The 13,543-nt window shown below is 38.4% G+C and overlaps 1 protein-coding gene across 5 annotated transcripts in view; it reads right to left on the bottom strand.

Moving 5' to 3' along the window:
* The window catches only part of LOC105922212 (zinc finger protein 182), a 61,189-nt gene extending 51,332 nt beyond the window's left edge, over positions 1 to 9,857 (bottom strand). For all 5 annotated transcript variants that reach the window (XR_004930041.1, XM_036133477.1, XM_036133478.1 and 2 more), the window contains exon 1: positions 9,627 to 9,857. Coding sequence is in view for 4 of the 5 variants with exons in the window: in XM_036133477.1 (XP_035989370.1) it covers positions 9,627 to 9,767 (141 nt within the window). In the remaining variant the exon portion in view is untranslated. The remainder of the gene's footprint in view (positions 1 to 9,626) is intronic.
* Between the last annotated feature and the right edge of the window lie 3,686 nt (positions 9,858 to 13,543).

Here is a 13,543-nt window from a genome sequence, read left to right as displayed (position 1 = left end):
TTCATTATTTGCTTTCAAGATATCTGAAATTTAATTTGCACAAAACAAATCTTAGTTGCTGCCTAAAAATATATTTGAATTATTTTGAATTATGAGGTAATTTAAGGCATCTTTAATTAGAATTTTGACTAATCAAAACATAAAGCAAGCTATCCTCAAATGTACTTTTTGACTAGTCATTTCTTCTTATGATGTTTACTGGCAATTGGCAAAAAACATTGAGGTGTGCATTGCTGCCATTGACTGGTCTGGAGTGTGGTTTATAATGAATTGAAATCTATTCACATACATACATACATATCATAATATTGTATTGTTGTAATATTATACACTGTTTAAGGTTATTTAATGTTTAATAAATAACTCTCTGTTTGTTAGGTATTGTCCGGTGAATATCAGCCCAAACAGCTGATATCAGGACAATAGTTAAAAGGGATGAATTCGAGCTTTGGCGATCTTTTAACAGCAAACTCTGCACACATGTAAAATAAAGGAGTGACAACTTCTCTTAAAGTTCAAGAATTTAATTCAAATAAATAAACATCCAGAGAACATCACTATGTAACGCTGTTTATCTGAATGAACAATATATTTCAATCAACAAATCCTCTCTACTAGGCTAATGAAACTTAACACTACTAAGCAGAATGAAGATAAAAGGAAGCTAAGAAACTATGTACACAAAAGAAACAAAAAGACAAAGTAAAATAGTTGATGACCATCATTAACAATGTTCCCTGCAGATCATAGTTAAAGAACCAAAGTCCACCGTAAAGAATGTGGAATGAGGTTAAATTACCTTAACTGGTCATGGTGTGTGTTTTAACCCCTTCACAATGCAAATTCTGAGTTAAACAAAACATTATTTGGAGAAATAACATTTTAAAGAATGATTTGCTCAGTAAAATCCGTAGCTTTAGGATGCTTGATTTTGTTAATGCAATTATTCCTCTAGGAAGCTAGGGGTCGCTGTAGCAATCGGTGGGTGAATCCTAAAGTTGTACAAAACACCATTAAATCAACATTAATGTTCCAAATTAATGTGGTAATAATGCATATAGCACTATTAAAACAAAACTCTATTTTTTTAAAGGCCTTAAGCTGCATTTATTCTTAATGAGCGGACCGTAGAACACATACATCATTATCCCTTCAACGTATAAAACACTTATGGAAATAACGTTTGTTACAACCGTAAAAAACTCACTCATACTATATCAGCAACGCTTGGCTTCAAAGATGATAACGGTAGCTATGCCTGTTAGCTTCATGTGTTTTAAAAACACAGTGATCTGTCCATCTCCCGCTCCATCTTCCCTTCATTCGTGAACAAGACCCCAAGATACTTGAACTCCTCCACTAGGGGCAGCACATCCTCTTTTAAAACCTCAGTCCAAGGTTTGGTGAAAACTTGGCATATCATATCCGTTTGTTGCTTTAAAATTGTCAGTGTTGAGAGATAAAACATGAATTTAAATTTACATATGGGGAAATTCCATCATACTACAATAAATTTTGATCACTGAAGTCATTTTGTTGTCATTAGCCTGAAATCATACGTGAATTCCCCCGTGGATGCATGGCTATGGGATACATGGGTGTGGCTATACAAGTCACCTTTTTCTAAAATTGGTAAAAGAACATGGCAGTCTCATGAATAACCATTATCACTTTGAACTGGTGACACACACCTTCAGGCGGCATTACCATGCACTGAGTCATGTCTACAAAACCATACTGTTCCGATGCAGGATTGCCATGAATCTGTCACAAAAGTGATTGTAGTAGCCTTATTTCTTATCTGATTCATATACAATATGGCTTAAATAAAGCTGAGAACATTGCATATTTTATGCATTAATGTTTTAATGTGTAAAATATGCATTCTTCATTAATATAAATCTACAAACAGTTGGGTTTCGATGAGTTCGGTCAAGATACTAAACAAATGTATTCTATATTGAACAGTAATTCAATTTTACACAATTGCCACTGTAGGAGACATAGTTTATTACATTTTAATAAACAATAGCTCCACTGCTTAATGATATATTTCATCCTATGTCATGACGGTTAGGAACATCGGCACATTCAACAAACAAACGAGTGAATTAGTCCAGTTTTTGTCCTTTATTAAACTTTTAGAAATCACAGCGGCTGCGGTTCTCCACAGCAAAGGGAAAATAGTGAAAATAGAACAACTCAAAACCACTTGTATTGTTTTTACCCAATCTCTGTCATCCTTACTGTTTGCCATAGCAACCAACAAAGCAGAGATTAAATTCAGGTGTATCAGGAGTCAACGGCAAAAAACATGCAAGCATTTGCCGCACAAAGAAGTAGATCAACACAAACAGAACATTTAGTCTGTTTTCACTGTTTTTAGTGTTTTCAGGCTTGATGAGTATTCTGCTGTTATTAAGTGAACACATGAACACCAGCGGTGGTTGATTAGCTCTACTGATTAACTGTCAGAGAGTGGGGGGGGGGGGGGGGGGGGGTCACACCTTGTTTTAGTGTTAACTGAACTGAAAAACACCAAATGTACATGTTCAGGTTGTCAAAGTGAAGCTAGCCGACCTTACCACTTTCTTGATTTTTTTTTAAATTATAACTTTTTACTGATCTGTGAAATGAGAGTTTCACCCCTGGAGCTTGTTATCTAGTTGTTGGAGCGTTAATAGCAAAGAATTGTGTCTATTTTTCTAATTCTTGGCATGCTGTTGTAATTTTCCCACATGATAGTCATGGGAGGTCCAATCCATTAATATTTATCAATGGATGTGCATTTTCTGCAACATTTTCAGTGACGAGAAAAAAAACAGTCATGACATTTGGCTGTTGTGTTTAGAAACTCTGTTTTCATGCTTGATAAAAATGTTGATTTGAAGCATATTTATACGCTTTGCAGTTTAAGATGGCACCTCACATCAGTCTGACTAAAGATGCAACGCATCACGTTATTTGGAGAACGGACAAAATACCAAAACTAGAGGTGAAGTACATCAACGCAGTGAAAGGTAAGATACCATATCATACAGCAAATTAAATCAAAGATAATTCAAGTCAAACTTTCCAGTAGCTAAAGAACATTTTAGCAACTTATAAATAGAACAAACTTATGTTTTATAGGCTGTGGTGTCTTTGCAAAAGGTTCAATTTACGAGAGTTTCCAGTTGACTATCAGGGAGAGAGGATGACAGCAGGAGAATCTGAGAGGAGGAGGAGAGTGTACCACCCTGCTGGCTTTATGCTGGCTTTATGTTTACATTTAAGTGGCAAGGCAAAACATGGTGGTCAGGGCTGAAATATGAAACATTATGATAACTTTGCATAAGTTTTTTATTCTTATTTCTGCTTTTAATCTGTTTTTGTCCTTTAAGCTTTGATGCCTCCAGAGAAGATGGATCAGTTGGTAAACTCAGAAATGATGATCACAGATGACCAAACTGCAAAATGAAAAAGAAAAAATGTGAATTATTGTGAAGCAGGGCTTAGGGAGCTTGTCCTGCAATTGGCAGGTTGCCGGTTCAATCCCTCCCAATGACTGCCTCAGTCGTTGTGTCCTTGGGTGGTGGTCAGACGGCCCAATGGCACCGATGTATGGCAACCTCGCCTCCATCCGTCTGCCCCAGGGCAGCTGTGGCTACTAGCATAGCTCACCACCGTCAGCATGTGAACGGATGGGTCATCGGACTAATACATGGCTATACAAGCACAAGCTATTTACAATTTGTTTGCCCAAACAAGGAGAAGAAATCACATAATTATGGAGCTTCAGACGGCCATGGAGGACACAGGTAAGTAGCTCAGTAAGTGGTGAAGAAACGAGAAGCTTCGCTGAAACAATCAAGAATTCTGGTCAATGTAGAAATACAGAATATATTAAACATTTCGCAATATATTCTATAGACAGTACAGTGGAAACATGTATGAACTAATTTTAATTCTTTGAGTTAATTTAAAAATGTAGGTGCATTTGTTTAAAATATTAGCCTCTATTGAAGCATGTGGTTGTCTATGTTTGTGTACCAACACTTCAGTTAGTTCAGGCCCTCAGAGGAACAACAGTGACTCTGAGGATGACACAGCTCCTAAACAGCTAATTACTTCAGATTTAGTTCAGCGCTTCAAACTGTTTGGTTTGTATGTCCATTTAAATCTGTTACATTCTGTTTCTCAGAGAGAGTTTTAGGGAGTAATTGTATCTGCATTTTGGACACCTATAATGTCCCTGTGGCCGTTTATAGGCAGTGTTGAGCAGGATTTGAAATCTTGGATAATAGTGGTAATAGAAACAAATGTACCAGTGAAGGTCAGATGTGCTTATACAATGTGATGTGTGGACACGGTGTAGGGCTGAGTGACATTTGATGGCCAGAAGGCCTTAAAACCACTGCAGCAAACGGTTGAATCTTCTCTATGTAGAAATGTAGTTGCAGTTCTACGTCTGAGTAAAGTTTAATCCGGCACTCTAGTTTCTAAATCTGCTTATTAATTCTTCTTAGACACTCATGGTATCCCCACAGCACACATTAACCAGCGTTAACTGGAAGAACTGGAGGAAGTTTAGCCCCCAGGAGGACATGTTACTGACTGAGGTGTGTGTGCAACACTAAAACCAGCTGCAATCCATAAAAAATGTAGACGTTTCGATTTATGTCTGTCATATGGATAATTTAGGACTTTTTTCACCCTTTTTTCAGGATTCTTTGACTTAATTTAAAAAAAAAAAAAAAGTAGCTGCAAAATATTAGTCTCTATTGAAGCCAAAAGGTGGCAGCAGTGGGTCTCTGCTGGAAAACTACCAAGAAAATAAATAATCATATTTATGCTTACAAATCTGTGTAAAACAAGCAACAAAATAACCCCGGCTACTTCTCACATTTGTGTTTTCGTTTCATGTGAAGATACAAACCGCCCCCTTGAGTGAAGCTTTGTCCACATATTCCACATAAAAAAGGTCTCTCCCCTGTGTGGATTCTCTTGTGAACTTTTAATGAACACATCCGAGAGAAACTTTTTCCACATGTCTGGCAAGAAAAAGGGATCTCACCCGTGTGGATTTTCATGTGGTTTCTTAAGGAAAACATGTGAGAGAAACCTTTTTCACATGTCTGACATGGAAAAGGCATCTCACCTGTGTGGATTTTCTTGTGAATATTTAAATTACTCATACGTGTGAAACTTTTTCCACAAGTCTGACAAGAAAAAGGGGTCTCACCTGTGTGGGTTCTCATGTGATTTTTTAAAGAACACATGTGAGAGAACCTTTTTCCACATGTCTGACAAGGAAAAGGTCTCTCTCCAGTGTGGGTTCTGTAATGAGCTTTCAAATGACTCTTCGTCTTCCAAGACTTTCCACAAACGTCACATTTTAAAGATCTCTTCTTTGTGTCAGTACGAGACTGACTCTCTGACCCAGTGGAGCTGCTTCCTTCCTGGTCTTTGGTCTGAACTACAGGAGAGATATGAAAGGAAAGCTGCTCAGTTCTTGGTTCTCCTTCACGTTCCTGAAGAATAAAAGTCTCCATTAGAGCAACAGACTGCTTCTGGACAAGCTGCTCTCCCTCCTGACTGCTGCAGACATCCTCCTGATCCATTCTAGTTGGTAAATGTTCAGGATTCTGCTGTTCATGTTTAAGCCTTGAAGAATCTGGTTCCTCCTTTTCTTCCTTAATCAGTGGAAGTTCTGGGTTATCTTGCTTTTCAATTAATGATTCTGGTTCCCTTTGTTCATCTTTAGCACATGAAGACTCAGGCTCCACCTTTTCCTCTTTAATCAGTGGAGGTTCTGGTTCCCCTTGTTCTTCAATCAGAAGAGGATCTGGTTCCATCTGTTCCTCTTCACACCACAGAGGTTCTGCTTCCTCCTGGTCATGACTGGACCTTCTCCTCTGGTTGCAGAGATGTTGGATGGAAGAAGCTTCCTCCTCCATGGAGACATGTGGTTTCTGGAGGTCTGTGGGGACAAAGAAAGAGATCATTAATATAAATTAACTGATGACTGTCTCAAGGTTGGTTTCTGCTTGACGCACACATGTTCCACGTGAAAATGCTGCATTTATGCTGTGCGGTTCTTCCACTCAAGTAGCACTTCTCTCCTAGACTCTAGAGGGCAGCATTTCACTCCTATGCCTATTCTAGTTAGAACATTTCCCAGGTGTGCAGTGCGGAAACATTTTACCAGGAGGAGAGGCATAGAATCCAAAATGATGCAGTATAGCGGGACGGACCTCGCGGATACGTCACGTATAAACCAGGCTACACATCAGCCTGGATGTTCCGGGAAACCCTGGACTGTAGCTGTCACACAGTTAAAATTAGTTTGTTGTGTTTCATTTCAAAGAAGGTGAAGTTTTCAGGGTAAAGTGTCCTCCGTGCTAATTAGCAGCCCGGGTAAAGATTTTCAAAAGCTTCGACCCAAAAACACACAAAAAATGAACAATTAAACTTTAATACGACGAGATCTATTCAGCGACGAACAAATGCCACACTTAGAAAAAAACATTTTTAACTAATTTTTAATCTCAGAAGCCACAGTTATTGGCGCCACAGACGGTTCTTATTAAACTAACATGACTGAAGCATTTTAAAGACTCATTCTGGTTTTCTGGGGGATAAAAATGACGAGACACAGATTGATCTCTCTATGCCACTTTTAAAAAAAGAAAGAACATTTCCTTTAAATAAGGCAGATGTGTTGATGTTTAAAAGTGAGAAAATGAATTAAAGTGAAGATCTACTGGCATAAACCTTCTCATATCTACAGTCAGGGCGATAATGAAACAATTTAAAACAACTGGAAGTGTGAGGACAAGGCTGGTTGAATTTATCTCACTCACCCAGGGAGGAGTGCAAACTTTTTCTTTTCTTTTTTTTATCTTTTTCACGCTCTAATGTGGGAAAGAACCTGTAAATATTACGTCTGCTGTACATGAGTGCCATTTTATTTGCTAATTTTGTTCCTTTTTTCTGTAAATCCTGAGCTGGTCTGCCTCAAAGGTAATTTCCCCATAGTAAGACACCCAAAGGATTAAAGGGACTAGAGGGGCTCCTGGTCTCAGGACGATTCTGGTGCGTCAGCGCGGGATCAGATTTGAACTTTTCTTGTCATGAGACGGTGAGATGATTATTTTTCCGCACTCTTTAAATGCAATGCTTAAAACCGCTTGCAAGCTTTAAATTTTAAACCCTATCTAAAATACTGCAAGAAATTTTAAAATAAGAGTAAAATCTGCAAAACTGTAACATAAAAATAGTAATACATAAAAGCCTATAGAAATAATTCATTATATTCAATCCTTAAAGCAAATAAAATAGGATTCACAAATACAGAACAGTGACTAAAGTCTAAGTTAAATTACATTAAATTAAATTACATTTTTCAGCCGAAATACGAGCACTCCTGCTGGGAGGTGGGGTTGATTATTTTCACCTGGAAACAGAAGGCCTCTGGTCAGGGGGGACTAGAGGCTGTCTAGTATTCAGTGCTGGATGAAAACAGCAGGAGTGCTTAAGCATCTGACTTGTATCTGGACGTTAGGGCTGGACGATAATTCAATAACAATATATCGACTGATAGATTTATATCAATGATAGACAAAAAAGGGTTAATAAAAAGTTCTATATAATAACAGTTTTCCTTCCTTTTCTATTTTAGCCTATAATGTATATAATAGCCATTACTTCCCCCCAACCAATCACGAACGCAGACCCAGGCTCCGCCCCCTTCAAAGGGTTCAGAGAGCACGCATTCTATATTCTGTTTTAAAAACTTGCAGTTTTGGTAAGAAGTTGGTTGAAAAATGGCTTGAGATTGAATTCAGTGTTTGCGTGTTCTGTTTCTAAAAATAGATCGCAAAGCAACCACATAATATGGCCAGGGTTACACTTAAAATATGTGTTTTTAATTTGTTGATAATTATCAATATCGATCAATATGATTTCTATTTTATCGATAAGATTTTTTTATACATCGTCCTACCCTACTAGACGTAGGTAGATTTGAAAAGGAGAATTCTCTCTCATTATTTCTGAATGGCCAATAAGTGTGAAGCCTTTCATTTGGTTGGTCGACCTCACAGAGGACCTTTAAAAAAAAAAAAGAAAGAAAAAAAAAAAAAGACGGGGGTCTGAATGCAGAGAAGTCTGAATAATGGGACAAAGGTAAAGGTTCCAGGGCCAATCCTTTCCCCAGGGTGAGATGTTTGATTTAATGCTGAAAGCAATGCTAAGGCCTGAAAGCATGGCACGCATAAATAATTGGATTAAACATGCACATTTTTCACAAGGGGGTTCATTTAATATTGCAGTACTAAAAAAGTTGAAAAAATAAAAAGTGGAAATGGAACTAAAAGAGGCGCAGCGTTGCGCAGAGGACGCGTTTATAGGGATGGACCGGTTACAATTCCACCACGAATAGCTAGAAAAAGTACGCTGAATATCGACGTAGAATATTAAAAATGGATAAGGGTCCAAGTGTCTGCGAGATAAAGAGATGAATCCTTAAGGAGCTGAAGCGTAAAACTGCGTGTACGTCGAATAATGACCGTCGGGGGTCGGTAAATCTCACCCAAATGATGCTCTTAAGATATTAAATAACTATATATTTCGGCGTTGGCTCCAAGTCGAAACGTTTCAAAAATGAAAAAATAGTGTGGAAAAAACACAGACTGGATATTATTATTATTTAATAATAATAATTAATACTCTCCACTGTCGCTTCATGCATGCAGTATGAAGCAAGCATGCATCTTTATGAGCGAAGAATCAATATTTGTTACATGGCTGTTCACCTGTTATATATATATATATATATATATATATATATATATATATATATATATATATATATATATATATATATATATATATGTGTGTTTATTCTGTCTTGAAAAAAGATTTTATAAGTTACTATACTATAAAAGTTACTATAAAATATATTGGTATGTAGGAATAATGGCAAATTTTATCTTGCCTGTAAATTGACATTAGTTTGATTCAAGTCTCTGACTTGGTATTTCTCTGAAAATCTACAGTAGAATTATGAAATATTTACTCTGGTTACAGTCTGTGTGAGAAAGTAGTAATTAATATATACACACACACACACACACACACACACACACACACACATACATATACATATATAGATAGATGTAGATAGAAATAGAGAGAGAGAGAGACAGAGAGGAGAGAGAGAGAGAGACGAGAGAAGAGAGCGAGAGAGGAGACACACAAAGAGAGACACACAGAGGAGACACACACATATGAGAGACAGAGACAGAGCGAGGCAGAGAGAGAGAGAGACGAGAGAGAGGAGAGAGAGAGAGCGAGCACTACACGAGAGTAACACAGAAGAGACAACACGCAGAGAGAAGAAGAAGAGCGAGATAGAGATAGAGAGAGGGAAAGCTAATCTTCACCACAGAGCTAACGGCTGGATTGACCGCAGAAACCAGAAAGCAGCAGCAGAGGAGAACTGGGAGGATGTTAGTTTCAGGTGTGAACGGAGCCTCAGAGACTGAAGTGTGGTTGGAAAGCTGAGAGCTCAGATTAGAAACTGATCAAACTGATTTATTAGACACTTTTTGTAGCTTCATACCGGTGCTGGTGGTGTTTATCTGGGGTCTCCAGCAGCTTTCCAGCAGTCTGGCGTCTTCCTCGTAGCGGACGATGGTTTTCTCAACCTCTGAGAAGATTTCTTCAGCAGCAGCAGTTAGTCGCTCTCTGATAAACTCTCTCAGATGCTGAACTGAAGACATTGTTGCTGAAACTACGCAGAGATTCAGCTGACACTCCACAAATGGACCCTTAACCGTCTTCCAGCTGCTGCTGGAGCCTTTTAGATTCACTTCCGGTGGACGTCACTGAGACAAAGCAGCTGATTGGTCCATCTGACTCCCACACGTTCATTGACTTGTAGACGCGTCGTTGGCCGGGTTCTGCCTACGCTACGAATGCGTCAAAGCGTCCGCCATGTTGAATGTGGCAAATCTGCAGTTAGAATCAAACACTTAAACAGTATCAGATGGACTTTAATCTCAAAATATACTTCATATTCATAATATTTTTAGTTTTGCAATATTACGAGTTTATTTTCGTATCCCTTTGACTTTATTCTCCTGATTTTATTCTCGTAAAACATAAAATATAATTAAAAGAATATAACCTGGCCCAGGCCTGAAATAGTTCTGCAAACTGTGACTATTCTGGAAATGTCCCCCTTAATTCTCATAATATGACGTTTTTCTCGTAATATTACCACTTTATTCTCCTATGACTTTTTTCCCCCTCATATTAGTAATTTCATCTCTTCAATGCTCTCCCCAAAAGTCTGTTGCTAATCTGAGTCTATTCCAGATCTTAAAAGGTTCACATGGTTTTATGAAATAATGAAGACCACAATGTTTAGCTTTAACCAATTGATTTTTATATTCACCATACACATATTTATTTATCTCTCTCTCTTTCTATGTCCTCTCATATATATATAGTATATATTGTATATAAAAGCACCTTATTAGATGGTAATAAGGTGCTTTTGTGCAATGACTTGAGGGGGGGGGTCGTGGCCTAGTGGTTAGAGCAGCATGCTTGCACTCACAGAAGGATGCAAGTACCCGGTTCAATCCCCAGTCACGGCACTCTGGGTCCCTGAGCAAGACCCTTAACCCTCAATTGCTCCCCAGGAACCTTACATGGCAACCCACTGCTCCCCAAGGGGATGGGGAAGATGCAGAAGTGAATTTCTCCATTGTGAGATCAATAAAGTTCAATTATTATTATTATTATTATTATTATTATTATTATATCATCAGCAGTTCAAGAAGGACCCTGTTTGACGTCACAGGTGTCATGTGCGGGTCTGGATGGGGTAGAGCGTTTTGTTTGCATAACATCCAGGAGAATTTGAGATAGCCAGCTCCAAGGCTAGCCATCAGGCATCAGATTTAATAACAAGGAGACTGTTTTGTGTCAGGCTGGCCGCAAAATTTGTGTCAGCATTCAAGTCTCTGCTGGTCCGTCTTCATGGCAAGTCCCAAACAGTTGAAATTGTTGGACTTTCTACCGTAAACCGAGCTAGAACCTTCCTCAGGGTCTTTCCATTCCACCATTCAGTTCAACCGCAGCTTGCATGCAATACTGTGCAAGTATGGCATCCAGCTTGCAGCGTTGTTCACTAATCACTAAGTCTGGGTGATCACGGTTCAAACATTCACAAACTCCCAGCAGCCTTACCTTATGGCCTAAATTAGCACCCAGATCTTCTGTTTTTCTCAATATATAACGTAACAATCAGCTCCAATAAGCAGAAATCCTGTTATCAAAAATCAAATTATATAATTATCTTCCAAATCCTCGATGGACAAAATAGACAAACACGCCATCTTCCAAACTCCTTAGGAATCCACGATGTACCCAGCAGCATGTCTCAGCCGGACAGTTTGTCTCTACTGCGCCTGGTCTTCTCGTTGAGACAATTGGATCAATTGTGTTGAGTGACCTGTTGATCAGATCCATAGTTTTCGATTTGGATGATTTGCAGATAAAGCACTTAGAGAGTTACACAGCGGCATGCAGACAGAGCACAAGCAGGAGAGGTCTGGGGAGGAGAGGTGCAGAAAAGCGTCTACCTTCACAGAGAGCAGGAATAGATGGCCAGAATCATCCAGACAGCGGCAAAGGCAGGCAGGCTTGGTCCAGATACAGAGATGAGAGTCGGATTAGGGGAAAGCAACAGGCGAGAATGCACAAGACAAATTGGTCACATACAGGGAGGCAAACAAGGACCGCTGAGCTGGTCTATTCACATGAAGGCGTTTGAGAATCTGCCAGCAACGCACTGACTGAGGCAGGCATTTATAGGCAGCAGCCACATAAGTGATTAACACAGCTGCAGGTGTAGTTGATCAGGCTAATCACAGAGCAGGCAGGGCATGACGTCACAGTCACTGCAGAAACTCACAGGTAAAAGTTCAGATCATTACACACAATAGAAAAATAACTTAAGATGTGACAAATAAGAAAATATAAGATGCACAAAGCGAGTTATATTGTTAGTTTTTATACACTAAGAGCATTTAAAGTGTTTATAGCCTTTTTACTGCCAGAATCCAAAATAGTTTCTGATTTGACGTCCTTTACCAAGAGGCAAAAGAGTTGTTTCCTTTTCATTGTTTTAGTTTTGAATGAAAAAAAAAAAAAAAAAACAGATTAATGAGGACAAAAAGCAAACAAATCTCTTATGCTGAACTCTGCTAGACCAAACAAACCTTTTTCAAAAATACAAAAGAAAATCAGGCTTGATCGTATTAGAGATCAGAGTAATTACATCTTTCCATAAGTTCTGTAATCAGTGACATTTCCAAAAAAAAAACATGATTTATTGTCACTGTGTGTTATCATGGTGAAATTTTTTTTGGACACTCCAGCTAGGAGTGCACACAACCTGCAACGGGCAATAAACAAGGGTTACGTTTTTTTTTCACATTATAGCGTGCACAGATTTAAAGAAAAGATCAAAAGATTAAAAGGTGTGTTAGAGTCCGAGGGCCTTATTAGGCCCATCGGGAATGAAAAATGTCACAGATAACATCTAACAACTACTGAGGTAATAAGGTGCTTTTGTGCCATGATTTGAGGCTAAATTTACAAAAATGTGCATTTAGACATTCCTGAGGGAAGAGTGTGCAAAATAGGGAACAACAGCGAGGTGATTGTGATATTTGATTAATTATAACATATTTGACATTAGCTGGATTGCAACATGTGGTTGTGACATGTAATAAATATTTGATGGACAAACTCACAGCTGGGGTATTTCTGTTGAGCAACCGCAGAAATAACAATGGAGAGATTTAACCATGATTGACCACAATTTCTCAGCAGGGGGTGATAGCCGTCGTAACTCTTGGAAAGAAGCTATTTCTGAGTTTATTCATTCTTAATTTGATGCTTCTGAAGGGTTTACCTGATGGGAGAAGGGCAAAGAGCGTCCTCTGTGGAGAGATTTAATATTTACCTTTATCCTCTTCTCTTGGTGTTTCTTTAGAGCTACCTTTAGATTAGACTGGTTTGCACTTTTTCTTCTTCCTCTCTTTTTGTCATTGCTAATAATTATATGTAACTGTCCGTGTGTATGGCACTGTCACACCCAAATTTCCTTATTGAGGGAAAATAAAGGAAGTCTTATTCTTCCAAAAAAGTTAAAAAACAAAACAACTGAACTTCCCCGAAGTTTGAAGTCTACAATCTTCGAGAAAAAGTCCAGGTTTTTTAATTTTTTTTTTTTATTTTATTTTGGAATGACCATGACCTGGATGACCATGATCTTCTTCTTCTTGGATACCCAGAGAGGAGGAACAGCTGACTCTGCTCCCTCCACATTTATTATTAGAATGTAACACATGGAGGAAAGCAGGAAGACTCTGAAACAACTGAAAATAATATTTACTGTAGAAAAATGTTCTGAGTTCATATCCACTCCATTAATGACAGTTTAGAAAAGTTCTGCTCTGGTTCCGACTCTGTTGTTGCT

The sequence above is a fragment of the Fundulus heteroclitus genome, unplaced genomic scaffold, assembly GCF_011125445.2.
Source record: "Fundulus heteroclitus isolate FHET01 unplaced genomic scaffold, MU-UCD_Fhet_4.1 scaffold_63, whole genome shotgun sequence".
Taxonomy (NCBI): Eukaryota; Metazoa; Chordata; class Actinopteri; order Cyprinodontiformes; family Fundulidae; genus Fundulus; species Fundulus heteroclitus.
The sequence above is the reverse complement of the archived record's forward strand: the minus strand, read 5'-3'. Positions and strand labels throughout refer to the sequence as shown.